General features: G+C 34.2%; 1 protein-coding gene across 7 annotated transcripts in view; it reads right to left on the bottom strand.

Annotated features, from left to right (window-relative positions):
• LOC100373081 (rho GTPase-activating protein 5-like) overlaps positions 1-22,299 on the bottom strand; it is an 80,754-nt gene that overhangs the window by 6,780 nt on the left and 51,675 nt on the right. For 6 of the 7 annotated variants that reach the window (XM_085501024.1, XM_085501028.1, XM_085501027.1 and 3 more), the window contains 6 exons: positions 22,025-22,147; positions 19,568-19,742; positions 19,092-19,169; positions 18,501-18,632; positions 17,891-17,993; positions 14,101-16,542 (listed from right to left, as the gene is read on the bottom strand). In XM_085501024.1, the coding sequence (XP_085357150.1) occupies positions 16,359-16,542; positions 17,891-17,993; positions 18,501-18,632; positions 19,092-19,169; positions 19,568-19,742; positions 22,025-22,147 (795 nt within the window). In that variant the 3' untranslated portion in view covers positions 14,101-16,358. Of the gene's footprint in view, positions 1-14,100; positions 16,543-17,890; positions 17,994-18,500; positions 18,633-19,091; positions 19,170-19,567; positions 19,743-22,024; positions 22,148-22,299 lie in introns of those variants that run through there. The other variant, XM_085501025.1, reaches the window with a different exon arrangement.

Genomic DNA, 22,299 nt, shown 5'->3' with positions numbered 1-22,299 from the left:
AATTGTAGACTTTGCCATGTGTTTACAATCCATGGCATATGTTTGTCATTCATTTGATAGTGTTGTACCCTTGCATAAAACTAGTCATATTGATAATTGTAGACTTTGCCATGTGTTTACAATCCATGGCATATGTTTGTCATTCATTTGATAGTGTTGTACCCTTGCATAAAACTAGTTATATTGATAATTGTAGATTTTGCCGTGTGTTTACAATCCATGGCATATGTTTGTCATTCATTTGATAGTGTTGTACCCTTGCATAAAACTAGTTATATTGATAATTGTAGATTTTGCCGTGTGTTTACAATCCATGGCATATGTTTGTCATTCATTTGATAGTGTTGTACCCTTGCATAAAACTAGTTATATTGATAATTGTAGATTTTGCCGTGTGTTTACAATCCATGGCATATGTTTGTCATTCATTTGATAGTGTTGTACCCTTGCATAAAACTAGTCATATTGATAATTGTAGACATTGCCATGTGTTTACAATCCATGGCATATGTTGGTCATTCATTTGATAGTGTTGTACCCTTGCATAAAACTAGTCATATTGATAATTGTAGACATTGCCATGTGTTTACAATCCATGGCATATGTTGGTCATTCAGTTGATAGTGTTGTACCCTTGCATAAAACTAGTCATATTGATAATTGTAGACATAGCCATGTGTTTACAATCCGTGGCATATGTTGGGCATTCATTTGATAGTGTTGTACCCTTGCATAAAACTAGTCATATTGATAATTGTAGACATTGCCATGTGTTTACAATCCATGGCATATGTTGGTCATTCATTTGATAGTGTTGTACCCTTGCATAAAACTAGTCATATTGATAATTGTAGACTTTGCCATGTGTTTACAATCCATGGCATATGTTGGCCATTCATTTGATAGTGTTGTACCCTTGCATAAAACTAGTCATATTGATAATTGTAGACATTGCCATGTGTTTACAATCCATGGCATATGTTTGTCATTCATTTGATAGTGTTGTACCCTTGCATAAAACTAGTCATATTGATAATTGTAGACATTGCCATGTGTTTACAATCCATGGCATATGTTGGTCATTCAGTTGATAGTGTTGTACCCTTGCATAAAACTAGTCATATTGATAATTGTAGACATTGCCATGTGTTTACAATCCATGGCATATGTTGGTCATTCAGTTGATAGTGTTGTACCCTTGCATAAAACTAGTCATATTGATAATTGTAGACATTGCCATGTGTTTACAATCCATGGCATATGTTGGTCATTCAGTTGAAAGTGTTGTACCCTTGCATAAAACTAGTCATATTGACAATTGTAGACTTTGCCATGTGTTTACAATCCATGGCATATGTTGGTCATTCATTTGATAGTGTTGTACCCTTGCATAAAACTAGTCATATTGATAATTGTAGACATTGCCATGTGTTTACAATCCATGGCATATGTTGGTCATTCATTTGATAGTGTTGTACCCTTGCATAAAACTAGTCATATTGTTAATTGTAGACTTTGCCATGTGTTTACAATCCATGGCATATGTTGGTCATTCATTTGATAGTGTTGTACCCTTGCATAAAACTAGTCATATTGATAATTGTAGACTTTGCCATGTGTTTACAATCCATGGCATATGTTGGCCATTCAGTTGATAGTGTTGTACCCTTGCATAAAACTAGTCATATTGATAATTGTAGACATTGCCATGTGTTTACAATCCGTGGCATATGTTGGCCATTCATTTGATAGTGTTGTACCCTTGCATAAAACTAGTCATATTGATAATTGTAGACTTTGCCATGTGTTTACAATCCATGGCATATGTTGGTCATTCATTTGATAGTGTTGTACCCTTGCATAAAATTAGTCATATTGATAATTGTAGACATTGCCATGTGTTTACAATCCATGGCATATGTTTGTCATTCATTTGATAGTGTTGTACCCTTGCATAAAACTAGTCATATTGATAATTGTAGACATTGCCGTGCGTTTACAATCCATGGCATATGTTGGTCATTCATTTGATAGTGTTGTACCCTTGCATAAAACTAGTTATATTGATAATTGTAGACTTTGCCGTGTGTTTACAATCCGTGGCATATGCTGGTCATTCATTTGATAGTGTTGTACCCTTGCATAAAACTAGTCATATTGATAATTGTAGACATTGCCGTGTGTTTACAATCCGTGGCATATGTTGGTCATTCATTTGATAGTGTTGTACCCTTGCATAAAACTAGTCATATTGATAATTGTTGACATTGCCGTGTGTTTACAATCCGTGGCATATGTTGGTCATTCATTTGATAGTGTTGTACCCTTGCATAAAACTAGTCATATTGATAATTGTAGACATTGCCGTGTGTTTACAATCCGTGGCATATGTTGGTCATTCATTTGATAGTGTTGTACCCTTGCATGAAACTAGTCATATTGATAATTGTAGACATTGCCGTGTGTTTACAATCCGTGGCATATGTTGGTCATTCATTTGATAGTGTTGTACCCTTGCATAAAACTAGTCATATTGATAATTGTAGACTTTGCCATGTGTTTACAATCCATGGCATATGTTGGTCATTCATTTGATAGTGTTGTACCCTTGCATAAAACTAGTCATATTGATAATTGTAGACATTGCCATGTGTTTACAATCCATGGCATATGTTGGTCATTCATTTGATAGTGTTGTACCCTTGCATAAAACTAGTCATATTGATAATTGTAGACTTTGCCATGTGTTTACAATCCATGGCATATGTTGGTCATTCATTTGATAGTGTTGTACCCTTGCATAAAACTAGTCATATTGATAATTGTAGACTTTGCCATGTGTTTACAATCCATGGCAGATGTTGGTCATTCATTTGATAGTGTTGTACCCTTGCATAAAATTAGTCATATTGATAATTGTAGACTTTGCCATGTGTTTACAATCCATGGCATATGTTGGTCATTCATTTGATAGTGTTGTACCCTTGCATAAAATTAGTCATATTGATAATTGTAGACTTTGCCATGTGTTTACAATCCATGGCATATGTTGGTCATTCATTTGATAGTGTTGTACCCTTGCATAAAATTAGTCATATTGATAATTGTAGACTTTGCCATGTGTTTACAATCCATGGCATATGTTGGTCATTCATTTGATAGTGTTGTACCCTTGCATAAAATTAGTCATATTGATAATTGTAGACTTTGCCATGTGTTTACAATCCATGGCATATGTTGGTCATTCATTTGATAGTGTTGTACCCTTGCATAGAATTAGTCATATTGATAATTGTAGACATTGCCATGTGTTTACAATCCATGGCATATGTTGGCCATTCAGTTGATAGTGTTGTACCCTTGCATAAAATTAGTCATATTGATAATTGTAGACTTTGCCATGTGTTTACAATCCATGGCATATGTTGGCCATTCATTTGATAGTGTTGTGTTCTTGCATAAAACTAGTCATATTGATAATTGTAGACTTTGCCATGTGTTTACAATCCGTGGCATATGTTGGTCATTCATTTGATAGTGTTGTGTTCTTGCATAAAACTAGTCATATTGATAATTGTAGACATTGCCGTGTGTTTACAATCCATGGCATATGTTGGTCATTCATTTGATAGTGTTGTACCCATGCATAAAACTAGTCATATTGATAATTGTAGACATTGCCATGTGTTTACAATCCGTGGCATATGTTGGTCATTCATTTGATAGTGTTGTACCCTTGCATAAAACTAGTCATATTGATAATTGTAGACTTTGCCATGTGTTTACAATCCATGGCATATGTTGGTCATTCATTTGATAGTGTTGTACCCTTGCATAAAACTAGTCATATTGATAATTGTAGACATTGCCATGTGTTTACAATCCGTGGCATATGTTGGTCATTCATTTGATAGTGTTGTACCCTTGCATAAAACTAGTCATATTGATAATTGTAGACATTGCCATGTGTTTACAATCCATGGCATATGTTGGTCATTCATTTGACAGTGTTGTACCCTTGCATAAAACTAGTTATATTGATAATTGTAGACTTTGTCATGTGTTTACAATCCATGGCATATGTTGGTCATTCATTTGATAGTGTTGTACCCTTGCATAAAACTAGTCATGTTGATAATTGTAGACATTGCCATGTGTTTACAATCCATGGCATATGTTGGTCATTCATTTGATAGTGTTGTACCCTTGCATAAAACTAGTCATATTGATAATTGTAGACTTTGCCATCTGTTTACAATCCATGGCATATGTTGGTCATTCATTTGATAGTGTTGTACCCTTGCATAAAACTAGTTATATTGATAATTGTAGACTTTGCCATGTGTTTACAATCCGTGGCATATGCTGGTCATTCATTTGATAGTGTTGTACCCTTGCATAAAACTAGTCATGTTGATAATTGTAGACATTGCCATGTGTTTACAATCCATGGCATATGTTGGCCATTCAGTTGATAGTGTTGTACCCTTGCATAAAACTAGTCATATTGATAATTGTAGACATTGCCATGTGTTTACAATCCATGGCATATGTTTGTCATTCATTTGATAGTGTTGTACCCTTGCATAAAACTAGTCATATTGATAATTGTAGACATTGCCATGCGTTTACAATCCATGGCATATGTTGGTCATTCATTTGATAGTGTTGTACCCTTGCATAAAACTAGTTATATTGATAATTGTAGACTTTGCCGTGTGTTTACAATCCGTGGCATATGCTGGTCATTCATTTGATAGTGTTGTACCCTTGCATAAAACTAGTCATATTGATAATTGTAGACTTTGCCATGTGTTTACAATCCATGGCATATGTTGGTCATTCATTTGATAGTGTTGTACCCTTGCATAAAATTAGTCATATTGATAATTGTAGACATTGCCATGTGTTTACAATCCATGGCATATGTTTGTCATTCATTTGATAGTGTTGTACCCTTGCATAAAACTAGTCATATTGATAATTGTAGACATTGCCGTGCGTTTACAATCCATGGCATATGTTGGTCATTCATTTGATAGTGTTGTACCCTTGCATAAAACTAGTTATATTGATAATTGTAGACTTTGCCGTGTGTTTACAATCCGTGGCATATGCTGGTCATTCATTTGATAGTGTTGTACCCTTGCATAAAACTAGTCATATTGATAATTGTAGACATTGCCGTGTGTTTACAATCCGTGGCATATGTTGGTCATTCATTTGATAGTGTTGTACCCTTGCATAAAACTAGTCATATTGATAATTGTTGACATTGCCGTGTGTTTACAATCCATGGCATATGTTGGTCATTCATTTGATAGTGTTGTACCCTTGCATAAAACTAGTCATATTGATAATTGTAGACATTGCCGTGTGTTTACAATCCGTGGCATATGTTGGTCATTCATTTGATAGTGTTGTACCCTTGCATAAAACTAGTCATATTGATAATTGTAGACATTGCCGTGTGTTTACAATCCGTGGCATATGTTGGTCATTCATTTGATAGTGTTGTACCCTTGCATAAAACTAGTCATATTGATAACTGTAGACTTTGCCATGTGTTTACAATCCATGGCATATGTTGGTCATTCATTTGATAGTGTTGTACCCTTGCATAAAACTAGTCATATTGATAATTGTAGACATTGCCATGTGTTTACAATCCATGGCATATGTTGGTCATTCATTTGATAGTGTTGTACCCTTGCATAAAACTAGTCATATTGATAATTGTAGACTTTGCCATGTGTTTACAATCCATGGCAGATGTTGGTCATTCATTTGATAGTGTTGTACCCTTGCATAAAACTAGTCATATTGATAATTGTAGACTTTGCCATGTGTTTACAATCCATGGCAGATGTTGGTCATTCATTTGATAGTGTTGTACCCTTGCATAAAATTAGTCATATTGATAATTGTAGACATTGCCATGTGTTTACAATCCATGGCATATGTTGGTCATTCATTTGATAGTGTTGTACCCTTGCATAAAATTAGTCATATTGATAATTGTAGACTTTGCCATGTGTTTACAATCCATGGCATATGTTGGTCATTCATTTGATAGTGTTGTACCCTTGCATAAAATTAGTCATATTGATAATTGTAGACTTTGCCATGTGTTTACAATCCATGGCATATGTTGGTCATTCACTTGATAGTGTTGTACCCTTGCATAAAATTAGTCATATTGATAATTGTAGACTTTGCCATGTGTTTACAATCCATGGCATATGTTGGTCATTCATTTGATAGTGTTGTGTTCTTGCATAAAACTAGTCATATTGATAATTGTAGACATTGCCGTGTGTTTACAATCCATGGCATATGTTGGCCATTCAGTTGATAGTGTTGTACCCTTGCATAAAATTAGTCATATTGATAATTGTAGACTTTGCCATGTGTTTACAATCCATGGCATATGTTGGCCATTCATTTGATAGTGTTGTACCCTTGCATAAAACTAGTCATATTGATAATTGTAGACTTTGCCATGTGTTTACAATCCATGGCATATGTTGGTCATTCATTTGATAGTGTTGTACCCTTGCATAAAACTAGTCATATTGATAATTGTAGACATTGCCATGTGTTTACAATCCGTGGCATATGTTGGTCATTCATTTGATAGTGTTGTACCCTTGCATAAAACTAGTCATATTGATAATTGTAGACATTGCCATGTGTTTACAATCCATGGCATATGTTGGTCATTCATTTGACAGTGTTGTACCCTTGCATAAAACTAGTTATATTGATAATTGTAGACTTTGTCATGTGTTTACAATCCATGGCATATGTTGGTCATTCATTTGATAGTGTTGTACCCTTGCATAAAACTAGTCATGTTGATAATTGTAGACATTGCCATGTGTTTACAATCCATGGCATATGTTGGTCATTCATTTGATAGTGTTGTACCCTTGCATAAAACTAGTCATATTGATAATTGTAGACTTTGCCATCTGTTTACAATCCATGGCATATGTTGGTCATTCATTTGATAGTGTTGTACCCTTGCATAAAACTAGTTATATTGATAATTGTAGACTTTGCCATGTGTTTACAATCCGTGGCATATGCTGGTCATTCATTTGATAGTGTTGTACCCTTGCATAAAACTAGTCATGTTGATAATTGTAGACATTGCCATGTGTTTACAATCCATGGCATATGTTGGCCATTCAGTTGATAGTGTTGTACCCTTGCATAAAACTAGTCATATTGATAATTGTAGACATTGCCATGTGTTTACAATCCATGGCATATGTTTGTCATTCATTTGATAGTGTTGTACCCTTGCATAAAACTAGTCATATTGATAATTGTAGACATTGCCATGCGTTTACAATCCATGGCATATGTTGGTCATTCATTTGATAGTGTTGTACCCTTGCATAAAACTAGTTATATTGATAATTGTAGACTTTGCCGTGTGTTTACAATCCGTGGCATATGCTGGTCATTCATTTGATAGTGTTGTACCCTTGCATAAAACTAGTCATATTGATAATTGTAGACTTTGCCATGTGTTTACAATCCATGGCATATGTTGGTCATTCATTTGATAGTGTTGTACCCTTGCATAAAATTAGTCATATTGATAATTGTAGACATTGCCATGTGTTTACAATCCATGGCATATGTTTGTCATTCATTTGATAGTGTTGTACCCTTGCATAAAACTAGTCATATTGATAATTGTAGACATTGCCGTGCGTTTACAATCCATGGCATATGTTGGTCATTCATTTGATAGTGTTGTACCCTTGCATAAAACTAGTTATATTGATAATTGTAGACTTTGCCGTGTGTTTACAATCCGTGGCATATGCTGGTCATTCATTTGATAGTGTTGTACCCTTGCATAAAACTAGTCATATTGATAATTGTAGACATTGCCGTGTGTTTACAATCCGTGGCATATGTTGGTCATTCATTTGATAGTGTTGTACCCTTGCATAAAACTAGTCATATTGATAATTGTTGACATTGCCGTGTGTTTACAATCCATGGCATATGTTGGTCATTCATTTGATAGTGTTGTACCCTTGCATAAAACTAGTCATATTGATAATTGTAGACATTGCCGTGTGTTTACAATCCGTGGCATATGTTGGTCATTCATTTGATAGTGTTGTACCCTTGCATAAAACTAGTCATATTGATAATTGTAGACATTGCCGTGTGTTTACAATCCGTGGCATATGTTGGTCATTCATTTGATAGTGTTGTACCCTTGCATAAAACTAGTCATATTGATAACTGTAGACTTTGCCATGTGTTTACAATCCATGGCATATGTTGGTCATTCATTTGATAGTGTTGTACCCTTGCATAAAACTAGTCATATTGATAATTGTAGACATTGCCATGTGTTTACAATCCATGGCATATGTTGGTCATTCATTTGATAGTGTTGTACCCTTGCATAAAACTAGTCATATTGATAATTGTAGACTTTGCCATGTGTTTACAATCCATGGCAGATGTTGGTCATTCATTTGATAGTGTTGTACCCTTGCATAAAACTAGTCATATTGATAATTGTAGACTTTGCCATGTGTTTACAATCCATGGCAGATGTTGGTCATTCATTTGATAGTGTTGTACCCTTGCATAAAATTAGTCATATTGATAATTGTAGACATTGCCATGTGTTTACAATCCATGGCATATGTTGGCCATTCAGTTGATAGTGTTGTACCCTTGCATAAAATTAGTCATATTGATAATTGTAGACTTTGCCATGTGTTTACAATCCATGGCATATGTTGGCCATTCATTTGATAGTGTTGTATTCTTGCATAAAACTAGTCATATTGATAATTGTAGACTTTGCCATGTGTTTACAATCCGTGGCATATGTTGGTCATTCATTTGATAGTGTTGTGTTCTTGCATAAAACTAGTCATATTGATAATTGTAGACATTGCCGTGTGTTTACAATCCATGGCATATGTTGGTCATTCATTTGATAGTGTTGTACCCTTGCATAAAACTAGTCATATTGATAATTGTAGACATTGCCATGTGTTTACAATCCGTGGCATATGTTGGTCATTCATTTGATAGTGTTGTACCCTTGCATAAAACTAGTCATATTGATAATTGTAGACTTTGCCATGTGTTTACAATCCATGGCATATGTTGGTCATTCATTTGATAGTGTTCTACCCTTGCATAAAACTAGTCATATTGATAATTGTAGACATTGCCATGTGTTTACAATCCGTGGCATATGTTGGTCATTCATTTGATAGTGTTGTACCCTTGCATAAAACTAGTCATATTGATAATTGTAGACATTGCCATGTGTTTACAATCCATGGCATATGTTGGTCATTCATTTGACAGTGTTGTACCCTTGCATAAAACTAGTTATATTGATAATTGTAGACTTTGTCATGTGTTTACAATCCATGGCATATGTTGGTCATTCATTTGATAGTGTTGTACCCTTGCATAAAACTAGTCATGTTGATAATTGTAGACATTGCCATGTGTTTACAATCCATGGCATATGTTGGTCATTCATTTGATAGTGTTGTACCCTTGCATAAAACTAGTCATATTGATAATTGTAGACTTTGCCATGTGTTTACAATCCATGGCATATGTTGGTCATTCATTTGATAGTGTTGTACCCTTGCATAAAACTAGTCATATTGATAATTGTAGACTTTGCCATGTGTTTACAATCCATGGCATATGTTGGTCATTCAGTTGATAGTGTTGTACCCTTGCATAAAACTAGTCATATTCATAATTGTAGACTTTGCCATGTGTTTACAATCCATGGCATATGTTGGTCATTCATTTGATAGTGTTGTACCCTTGCATAAAATTAGTCATATTGATAATTGTAGACTTTGCCATGTGTTTACAATCCATGGCATATGTTGGTCATTCATTTGATAGTGTTGTACCCTTGCATAAAATTAGTCATATTGATAATTGTAGACTTTGCCATGTGTTTACAATCCATGGCATATGTTGGTCATTCATTTGATAGTGTTGTACCCTTGCATAGAATTAGTCATATTGATAATTGTAGACTTTGCCATGTGTTTACAATCCATGGCATATGTTGGTCATTCATTTGATAGTGTTGTACCCTTGCATAAAATTAGTCATATTGATAATTGTAGACATTGCCATGTGTTTACAATCCATGGCATATGTTGGTCATTCATTTGATAGTGTTGTACCCTTGCATAAAATTAGTCATATTGATAATTGTAGACTTTGCCATGTGTTTACAATCCATGGCATATGTTGGCCATTCAGTTGATAGTGTTGTACCCTTGCATAAAATTAGTCATATTGATAATTGTAGACTTTGCCATGTGTTTACAATCCATGGCATATGTTGGCCATTCAGTTGATAGTGTTGTACCCTTGCATACAACTAGTCATATTGATAATTGTAGACTTTGCCATGTGTTTACAATCCATGGCATATGTTGGCCATTCAGTTGATAGTGTTGTACCCTTGCATAAAATTAGTCATATTGATAATTGTAGACTTTGCCATGTGTTTACAATCCATGGCATATGTTGGTCATTCAGTTGATAGTGTTGTACCCTTGCATAAAACTAGTCATATTGATAATTGTAGACTTTGCCATGTGTTTACAATCCATGGCATATGTTGGCCATTCAGTTGATAGTGTTGTACCCTTGCATAAAATTAGTCATATTGATAATTGTAGACTTTGCCATGTGTTTACAATCCATGGCATATGTTGGCCATTCATTTGATAGTGTTGTACCCTTGCATAAAATTAGTCATATTGATAATTGTAGACTTTGCCATGTGTTTACAATCCATGGCATATGTTGGCCATTCAGTTGATAGTGTTGTACCCTTGCATAAAACTAGTCATATTGATAATTGTAGACTTTGCCATGTGTTTACAATCCATGGCATATGTTGGCCATTCATTTGATAGTGTTGTACCCTTGCATAAAACTAGTCATATTGATAATTGTAGACTTTGCCATGTGTTTACAATCCATGGCATATGTTGGTCATTCATTTGGCACTACTAGTTTTTTGCAGGAGCGAGTTCTAAACGTAATTTTATTTACTGCATATTAATTAGGGAACTTGATGCATTACAAATATTCTAATCAGGTCTGTACATTAATACAATACATCTGTATACCAAGGTTCATCGAAATATGTTGTACAGCTCTTGAAAAATCGGCTCATAATTTTGCAAATAAAATCATTAATACGAATACGTCAACCCAAAACTAATCAGGTCTGAGCAATATCCCATAGTATCCATAAAGTTTCATTTAAATCTGAACAAAAATAATTGTTTACCTTTATCATATTGCAGGTCAGGGTCAAGACTACATTTTTTTTTAAAATGTAAAATAATGCATTTCTGAGTTTGATTTGATAACAGATAATTATATCAACCTCTATTGAAGTAAATATTTAGCCATGTGGCTTTCCATCCAAAGCCTGGAGCAAGGTGCATTATGGTCAATCACATGTTATAGACTACTTTCTCGAAAGTCAAAGATACAGGGTTTCCCATGCGTGCACATATGGATTAGGGGTGTGATATTGTGCTTCTAGGTGTACCAAACGTCACAAAAATAAAATTCCTTTCTATGGACTGTCAGCCAACTGACATGTTTGTATTTTAAGCCACAACAAAGTGCGAGTATTTTTGCACCCCAGTCTCGCTACTCCAGGGAAAGTGGTCTATTGCTTATTTTGTACCATTTCAAACAGACAAGCATATATTGAACACTCAACTGTTGTCTAGCTGAGTAACTAGAGTCAAAGCAGCAATCACTTGAGATGAGACTTCTGGGGGTACAAGACACTGATAAACCAATCATAGCTGGTTTGTAATATTGATAGAGAAAAATAGTTTACAAATACCAGTCATGCATACACAAACCTATACACATTAGATATGCACATTATTTTTAAAGTTTGCTTTTAATTAATAATCATAAAAAGCTAGCAATCCATGACACAGTGACAGAAAAGAATTATCATGTTAGTGATAGATGTACAAGAACTGAATATGGTTACCAAAGTGACCATTACCATCTCAAAATCAAACATATGGTATGCATATAAAATGTAAGAAACACTTGGTTGTCATTGAATAAATGGCAGACTAGTATAAAACATATCTGGTTAAACTGGTTGCTAGCTAGAGCTGAATGAATGAATGCAAAAAGACATTCTCCTTCCCCATTCTGAATTATAAACAACATTTAGTGCAGCATCCCAATTCCACAGTCACCGTAATAAATCACCCAATGTAAATGTCGCACAATGCCAAAATAGAAATAATTTTAATTCATATGTACTAGTATTTTTTTTTTGGTTTTAATTCTGATACTATATAATGCAAACATATTTATTATGTGGATTCTCAGGAATTATGAACATCTGTTTTGAAGATGAAGAGCCTTTTACTACAGATGTTAGGTACAATCAAACTAAGCAAGACTACAAACACCTTCAAATATGTACAAATCTCTGCATGATGTAAGCAGTGTTTTTTTTATAACTGTAGTTGCTTTACATATGAAACTTGATGGTGGTTGGTCAATTAATCAGTTTCAGTACAACTTCAAATATTTGTCACCAAAAAGCAGTGATTGTCACATGATCACAATTTATCTTAAACTTGGTTAAAAGTATCAATTCAGGAAACAATGCTTTCACCACCAAAACTGTGTGCTGTATTCTCACCAAGTCGTATGAATAATATACACATCGATTAAAAAACACTAATGTGTGGCGAAAGCATTGATGAATCAAAGTGAAGCAAAATACACACACCAATGGGTGGTGAGAGTGTTGATGAATGAAAATACATCACTTACATCACTTTCATCAATATCGCTATGCCTTGCTCTATGTATATTATCAATAACATTCAAATCTAGATATAATAGTTTGGTTAATAAAAAAAAAAAAATTGAAAAATAAGAAAAGAAACAATCGTATATAAAAACGTACAAGTTAGTTAAAACTGACAATGCACGGTATTATAAGTGGATATATGTTGTACCAGACAATGTGAAGAAAGTTGATCAAACATAGAATAAACACAGAATAGCGAGTATTTTCAGTTTCTAACACCTAATACAAACAATAGATGGAATATGCACTTGAAATTTGAAATGAAGGATCTGTGAGAATGAGGAAGACTTGGAATCTGTCTTTGCAATTCCAAAATTAAGTTAATGCTGTATTTCAGTTGGCTTTGAAATTGGAGGAAAGTATGCAGCATGAATGAATTATGGAATTTATTGAGTGAGCAAAATCTCATAGTACAGCATGACATACAAATGTCAATTTACAAAACACAGACTAAGCATGTCGCTATTAGAGAAATAAATAGAAATCTTGAACCATGAGGTATTGGAGTGCTATACAACTTTATTGCAAGAACTCAATACACTCAAAGACATAAAGCACACCAGTTTTACAATTGATTTTAGTATTTCAGTTCAGTGCAGTACAGAGCCATGAAAAACAACATGCATCTGTTTGTAAACACAGCACCAATTCTCAGACTTTAGGTTCTATTTTGTTATCACCATAGCGACACTCCAGAGTTTAAGTAAATCCACAGAATGAGAAATATGTAAAGTCAGGCAAGTCAAAATCATTTAAAGTGCATGAAAAGTTAGAGATCATGAAATTTACATTCTACTATAGAAATTCAAAAGTTGACTTGCTTGAAACCTATTCTAGGGTAACCAAGTTAACTGGTCTGTTTATTACCTGTTCAAAATTTTCCCCAACTTGTGCTCTGGGTGACTTATTATCTAATTATGTTTCAAAACTAAACTTCTTCATAAAAATTGACCAAAGTAAAAAAGAATTTAGTTTCACTATTTTTCATAAGTCATTTTTGATGTACATGATATATGCAGTTTAAAATCAATTACATCATTATTATTAGAGTCTAAAACTACTAACTACATTTTATACAAAATTTGTTTTCTGTGACAGACTAATGCACAGTTTCCAGAGTAAAGTTTTATATCTACATACAATTGTTAGTAAAAATGTTATCTTACATATTTTAAGCATGATTTTTTTTTTTTTTTAAATTGTCAATTTAATAAGAAAAATACCTTAGGTAAATCTTGAAAAATAAACACACTCGTCTGTTAGCACTTTCAACGAAATTAGAAAATGCATGATTTTTTAATCAAGAAAAAAAACAAAACTAATTTTTATTATGTAAATTTCAAATGATTTAATCCACCTGTTGATGGAAGTGGGAATAACTGAGAGTATATACGTGAAATGATTTCATTCTGTAAGTGTATTGCATTGTCTCGTGGTAGCAAAGAGAACAGCAAATATACTAACCAATCAGAGTTGGTAGTTATTGATTCAAATGGCAATACCGAGGCCGTTAGCATTAAGCATATCTGATTTGTGAGACATAATTTTGAATTTTTCAAGCAGGGGAGAGACATAAAACATTTTGTAGGAGTAAACACAACAGGGTCAGCCGCATCAATCAAATTATCCCCTCACTAAGATTTGTGTCAGTGAAAACAGTTAAATAGCATCCAACAAAAGCAATGATTTATACAACCCTGGGTACTATTAATTAAGGTTTCCTGTATCTGAAATACATAATATTTTCAATATTGTTCATATTTGGATATTACACTACGTCATTGCTGTATATTATCAGAAGGCATTCTATGCTACAAAAAAAAATGTTCATGATCAGCAATTTGATTTGAATCGTTATTTATAAAGTTAGTGTCATAATCAAAAAATGCCTGGCTTTCCACTTCTGATATGGCAAGAATAGCCTAATAATGTCCTAGAAATACATCTATTGTCACTTGTAGTGGTGATATAGTACAGCGCTTCTGCAAGCATTGTAATTTTTATAAATCATAATGACCTTTGTGTTACACATTTTTTAAAAATGTACAGGCTTAGCACTTTTTTCCCATATGGTACCTTGGCACAAGGATGTTAAGTCATGGGTGCACCAACGGCCAAACTGACTAAGGTCCTAATGATGACCAAATTCAGATCATGTCATCAAATGCAGTACCAGTACATGTTCTTTAAAATCTGTGCACAGTGTAGAATATTAAAGATTCCAGCAATAATTGTGGCTTGATTTGACGCATAGAGTGTAGTCTATAAACTATAGTATCGTATTCAACACATGGCCTGCCTTCATGGATAGTTGATATGAATGGTAAATGAAGGTGTTAGCTGGCAATGTGTTAATTCATTTCATTTACAAAATCAACAACTTAATTAACACAATGATGTCCTCAATTAATCCAATGCTGTATTGCTACATGTTGTACAATTATAAACGTGCTTGCTTCTTACAAACTATTAAATTATGTGATTCGGAAATTGTACACAACTTCTGAACAATGAGTAGTACAGAACACAGCCTGACGTCCAAACAACAATTGTTTTCAATTTTCAATTAAAGTGAATTGACAGGAATCAACAAAATGATCATTGTACTGATCACACAGCATGTAATGTGATGATAACTAAATGTTAGCTTATACTGTCAGGGTCAGAGTACATACAAGATTTGTTATCTCAATTGAGTGACTAAGTTTTATTGTGTCAAATCTGTGTTTCCACGTTTCCTCACACTGAGGCTGGTTCTGATATCAGCTGAAGCACCATGTTATTTTAAATAGTTGGTATTTGCAATATGCTAGCTTTTGATGGTTTTTTTGCCAATCAGTTTATTTTTTAAATCTTTAATTTCATGAAACAATGTAGCAATGCAGATTCACAGATTTGTATCCTCGATATGATATTTAAAGGGTTACATGGTCCTAACAAAGTCAGAGGGCACACCTATACGAGTCAGAGGGCACCCCTATACGAGTCAGAGGGCACCCCTAAGTAACAATTCAGCAATAAATGTAATGGACTGCATTGTGTTAATAAAGTCTCATAGATGGTGAAAATTACAGAGACATCTACTACTACTGCTTGTTGAATCATGGTTAGAAAACTGCACCCATTACAAATGGGAATATGATGCGTCATATTTTGCCATTAAAGTTCCACAGTTCATCTATAACCCTGATATCTATTCATTAAAAAAAATGCATGAAGCTATGCTATACGTTTTTGCACTTTGTAGACAAATATTTTCATCGTGATATTATATTCTGAGCTGATAAATGGTAAATAATTCCTACCATCCAAACTTAGTTTGTAAAAAAAAAACAAAAAAAAAAACAGTGTTGACTAAAACTTTGCACTGAAAGAACCTTGCTAACTTAGTCCTGGTGTAGACTAGGAAATTACTATGTTAATTATATATGCATTCAAGCTACGTCTCTTCTGGCACAAAAAAATACCTAGCTTTCGAAATGAAGAGTTCAATAATATCTCTCATTTTCATGTTCTGAGCCATCGCTTCAAAAGAATTGAATTCAGGATGTAGTAAGGTTGGCCACCAACATACGGATAAGTTCTCACAGTTCATTAAGTTATCCTGACTGTACTGCGTTACCCTGTTAATAAAACAGAAAATAAAGGTAAAAGAATAAATACACTAATCATACAGAAAACAGTGTGAATGCAAGGTATGTACCGTACTATATGACACTTTCTACAAAAATGTTGTCACAAAAAATGCATTAGAAACAAAGCACTTGGATTCACAAGTCACGAAACTTGCGTTAATTGAGAGAAGTAATGTTGAATTATCACAGAATAACAAAAGGCTTGTAATGAGTAATCTGTCAAAAAGTATGTTGCTATATTAAAGATGCAATATCGATGAGAACGTGTAATTGTCAGTATTATTTGTTTGACACTGTATATAGATAGATACATTAGATTACGATTTATCAACACATAAACATGTCTTCATAAAAAGTTTTTTTTTCAGCACACATTTGAGTATTCGTTCTGTGAAACAATGAAATTCTCTAATAAGTATGAACACTGGTTGTTTTGGTACGTACAATAACAACCACTACATGCGTATTAGTGCGAGTATTAGCTTTATTGATTTTTAGGCTAGTGAAAACTATACTTTTAGTTTTTGGTCTATATAGTATGGAGTATCCAACAACAACAGTCAAATAAAATACATGTTTTTGTCCATCATACATCTCTTATTGTAACAAGTAATTGACAGAGTCCCTGTTTGTATTGTAGATGCGAGTATATTTAAGACATAATTATGACTGAAGTTTAAGCTTGATTGGTCCAGGCGTGTACGAGATATGGCTTCATGAATTTACATTTGTTTAAACAAGATGACTGTCAGTCAGCCATTTTGAATTTGCAGGCAATAAAAATGCATGTGCATTTGTTCGGTATGATGTCTTGTATATGTGTGAATTTTAAACTTGATTGGCCCTGGCATGTTAAATATATTGATCAGAAACTGCCCCAGTTGGCCATTTTGAATCCAATTCGAAAAAAGAAACGGAGTGCTTCAAGATCCCAAAGTTTGAACAGAATCTGTCCATGGATGACCGAGATTGGGTTCCGAAATCGTAAAAATGTGTGATTTTGAGAAAATTGTTGGTGATAAAATGGCTGCTAAATGGTCATCTTGAACCAGCTCATGAAACAAATGCATGTGCATATGTACAATTTGAAGTATGATGTATGTGTTAAGTTTGAACTTGTTTGGTGCAAGCATGTGCGAGATAGGGCTGGATATGTACAGGTTGATGAATACATGCCCTAAGCCAACCAAACAAGTCCCTGTTTGGACAAAGTCTGAAAACAAATTGCCAAAAGTTTCATCAACTTCATATTTAACTCTGGCTACTTGTTTTTTGATAATGTGGACTCATTCCAACTAGTCATCGGGGGTATTAAACAAAAGAATTGGCTACTTGCATATTTAAATGAGTCATCATATAACCAAACACATCAGCATTTGCATGTGGCAATGTTCCTAATAATCTCTTCAATTCAGTCAGCTTTGTATCATCTTGTCTACCTATATGTACAAATTACAAGTATATTTTAATATGATGCTTTAAACATCTTCAACAATAATTTTACGTTATGAATATAAAAACATACAAACATACCAATAATGTAGTGTTCATTTCTTAACCCATTGAGCACTAAAGTCACAATTCACAACATAATTATATAAAACCCACATTTTTTTTTATATTTTCACCAAAATTTATAGTTTATAGGAAATTATGTGCATTTCGTCCAAAATTAGAAAAAAAAAATGATAGAAAATAAATAAAAACAGGCAAACAGTTGCACCAAAATCTGAGTAGGAAATATTAGGACGCTTAAAGTAACAAAAAAAAGGCTATAAACTTCACTGAAAAGTCTGAAATTACTAATTGATGTGGCCTTGAAGAAATCTGCACTAGAAGTCTGCAGGTGCTTATCTGACCTGGGCCTTATTTATTGACAGCATATATTATTAGAAAAAAAATTTGCCTTTCCCATATTTAAGACAATCAACTATTATAGGACATACCAACTGCTTCAAGAAAATCTCTTTGCATACTGACAGGAATGACAGGTTCAGGTAGCTCACTAAAAAAAAACTTGAGGGCTGTTGCTACAGCATTTACACCAACATTCAGTTCAGCAATATTGACTGTGTTGTCTGCAACAAAATGAAACAAAGTTACGAGACTTGTAGTATTTCTTTGGCACAGTCTTTATATATTATCACATTTGAACACACATTTCACCATTTTAACTGGCTTCTTATAACTTCTATGATCGCCCAAGAAAATTTAATATGTGTCAAAGCCAGAGATTGGGCAAATTAGTTTTTATAAAGAATCACTCTATACACAACAAATTTAACATGATTGAGTCAGTTCCTCCCCAAGTGTGGTCCATTAAAATGTGGGATCAAAATATGTGACGTGAGCAACAATGAGAAGACCATGATGCGGTAATAGAGCAATGCAAACAAAATAATTGGACAAATTGATGAAGAGGTTAAGCAAAAGATAAACTCTAAGTAAGCCTCAGCAGCTTAGAATGTAATAGTAGAATGAACATTTTTTTAATTTCAATATTGAAGTGAAAAATTTATTGTTTGATGTGTATATACCTTCATCAAATTTCTGAAGAATAAGGTCACTATCAATTGCTTTACCAGGAACTCTGTATAAGCCTTCTGCAGTGAGTCCTGGCAATGGAAACAAAATGCTTTTAAAACATTAAATAAACATGCATCATGTTAACGTTAACTATGCTTGCATGCTGAGATACAAATAAGATAAAAAACAGAACTATTTTTGTAAATATTCACATATATATTGGTGTATTATATAACTCACTAAAATCACGGTGAACAGACACAAATATCTCTCATTTACTGCTCTCATTTGAATACTATTGACTTAACACAATTTTAACACAATCAACCAAACAAATGACCAAGAGAAGTATAAACCAAATTCAAAATAGCATCGAATACATGTATTGATCAATTGATTACAGCGTAATATAAAACAGAATTAAAGTAAGGTTATCACAAGTAAATACCTGTACTGCTATTGCTCAATGTATGATAAATGGCCTTACCTTGCTCTTCTAAATACTCAACACACTTGACAACAAACAAAGGCACTCTCTCTTCATCCGTCACTATATCCTCTAAACTTTCTCCAAAGTAATTATAAGACACTGATGGAGTGCCACCTCCTTTCCCTGCTTGCACCGACTGCTTTTTCCTCCTTTCATCTCTCTTTCGTTTTTCCTGTGAACGTAACAGTAGAAAGCATATTAATGTCATGTCACAATAAAACACTACATTGAACCATTTGAATCACCACTGTGAATGGCACACCATCATGTCACAGTAAAACACTACATTGAACCATCTGAATCACCACTGCGAATGGCACACCATCATGTCACAATAAAACACTACATTGAAGCATCTGAATCACCACTGTGAAAAGCACACCATCATGTCACTGAAAACACTACATTGAACCATCTGAATCACCACTGTGAATGGCACACCATGTCACAGTAAACACTACATTGAACCATCTGAATCACCACTGTGAATGGCACTATATTATGTTTCAGTAAAACACTACATTGAACCATCTGAATCACCACTGTGAATGGCACAGCATCATGTCACAATAAAACACTACATTGAACCATCTGAATTACCACTGTGAATGGCACACCATCATGTCACAATAAAACACTACATTGAACCATCGGAATAATCACTGTGAATGACACACCATCATGTCACCGTTAACACTACATTGAACCATCTGAATCACCACTGTGAATGGCACGCCATCATGTCACAGTAAAAACACTACATTGAACCATCTGAATCACCACTGTGAATGGCACACCATCATGTCACAATAAAACACTACATTGAACCATCTGAATCATCACTGTGAATGACACACCATCATGTCACCGTTAACACTACATTGAACCATCTGAATCACCACTGTGAATGGCACGCCATCATGTCACAGTTAACACATGAACCATCTGAATCACCACTGAATAGCACACCATCATGACACAGTAAAAACACTACATTGAACCATCTGAATCACCACTGTGAATGGCACGCCATCATGTCACAATAAAACACTACATTGAACCATTGGAATCATCACTGTGAATGGCACGCCATCATGTCACAAAAAACACAACATGAACATGACGTTTTTTGTTAAATTGTTGACATGAATATGAATCGACATGAATTACCGTTAAAATCCTATTATAAACCGCATACCTAATAGTAACCGCACCCCTGATTTCGGCTTCAGCATTGAAGAGTTCTCAACAAAAATTGAAAACATGAAAAGTACCTATTACTAACCGCACCCCCAATTCAACATGACCGTGACTGACTTTGTTTCAACCAGCTGGTACATTGTTCCTAATCCTATTCATTTGTTTCGTCAACATGCCTAAAAATATTCACACCTCTTTATTGTTCAGTAGTGTTAGGATGTCAATCGCACAGTGAAACTGCTTCTGTTCTTGCGACAACTTTTGTCAATACTCCTTATAAATACGTCCGTGTGTCGCAAGTTTTCGACAATGAGCTGTTATCACCGAAAAACTGTTAAATTCATTTTCAATGCTCAGTTTATCTTTCGAAAAAAACTAATTTCTTGATTTAAAAAAAAAGTCATGTCGTTTTCCCATGGAAATCAAAGCCAAAAGATCGCACTACATTATCGGTAAATCACTTCCGCGTTTCGTTCACCATGAAGTCGGTGACCTGTCATTAACATATTTAAATGAACTAAGGTGGTGAACTAAGGTGAACACGTGGGCACCATCCAGCAATTTGATTGGTTAATTAGTGGCTTGACCTATCCGGTCAAGTAACGTCTCGTGTGCATTCAAACTACATGGCGGATGTCGTATCGTACATGTCGTATCGATCGTTTACATGTGACCGAAATAATTTGCTTACGGTGAAACTAAGTTGAATTTTACTTGCATTTGATAACAATTCAACGAATGTATTTTTCGTGGGTTATTATAATTACTACTGAGTAATAATCAACAATTTCAACACTTCGAAAACAAGTAAGTTATTCACTTGTGAGCCGAAGCATGGCCTGATTGCGTTACCGTAGCCACGGTACTGTACTTTTTTAGTGCCGTATCATGATCATTTTCTACTAAGCAATGCATTAATGTTTGTTTTTATTCGAAACTCGTGTCAGAATGTACTTTCCGTTACGAAGAAAATTAATAAAAATAAATGCATATTACATTAAATATACTGAGTATTTTATTCATGTGAAGTTTTTTTTATGACGTGACACTTATAATCAAAATATTGTACGGTGTATTGTTTGTTTTGTGATGTGGGAAAAAATGCCCATGCCCATTTAGTGATTGCAATATGTACGTAATAGAAACCGCACCCCCAAACTTGAGCTGTTGATCCCAATTTTTTATTTGATACATTGTAATAAAAACCGCGGTTTATAATAGGATTTTAACGGTAGTACGAATATGTTCACTTACTTCTTCTTTCTGCTTTTTCTTTTCTTCTTCTCTTTGTCTCTTCTCCTCCCTCCTGCGTTGTTTTTCTAACTCTTTCTCCTCTTTACCCTTCTTCTTCCTCTGTAGTTTTTCATCATGATTGACCTAGTGAATGAAATATTAAATCATCATTGCCCAAATCAAGCATGGGTACAATACTTGACACGTCAGAAGAATAGTAGTACGACTATGTATAGGAGAGGGGGGGGGGCACTAATTTTAGGAGGCTACAAAACAAAATAACAATAGAATCCCAA

The sequence above is a fragment of the Saccoglossus kowalevskii genome, chromosome 7, assembly GCF_978046115.1.
Source record: "Saccoglossus kowalevskii chromosome 7, keSacKowa6.1, whole genome shotgun sequence".
Taxonomy (NCBI): Eukaryota; Metazoa; Hemichordata; class Enteropneusta; family Harrimaniidae; genus Saccoglossus; species Saccoglossus kowalevskii.
This window is presented reverse-complemented; position numbering and strand designations above follow the sequence as displayed.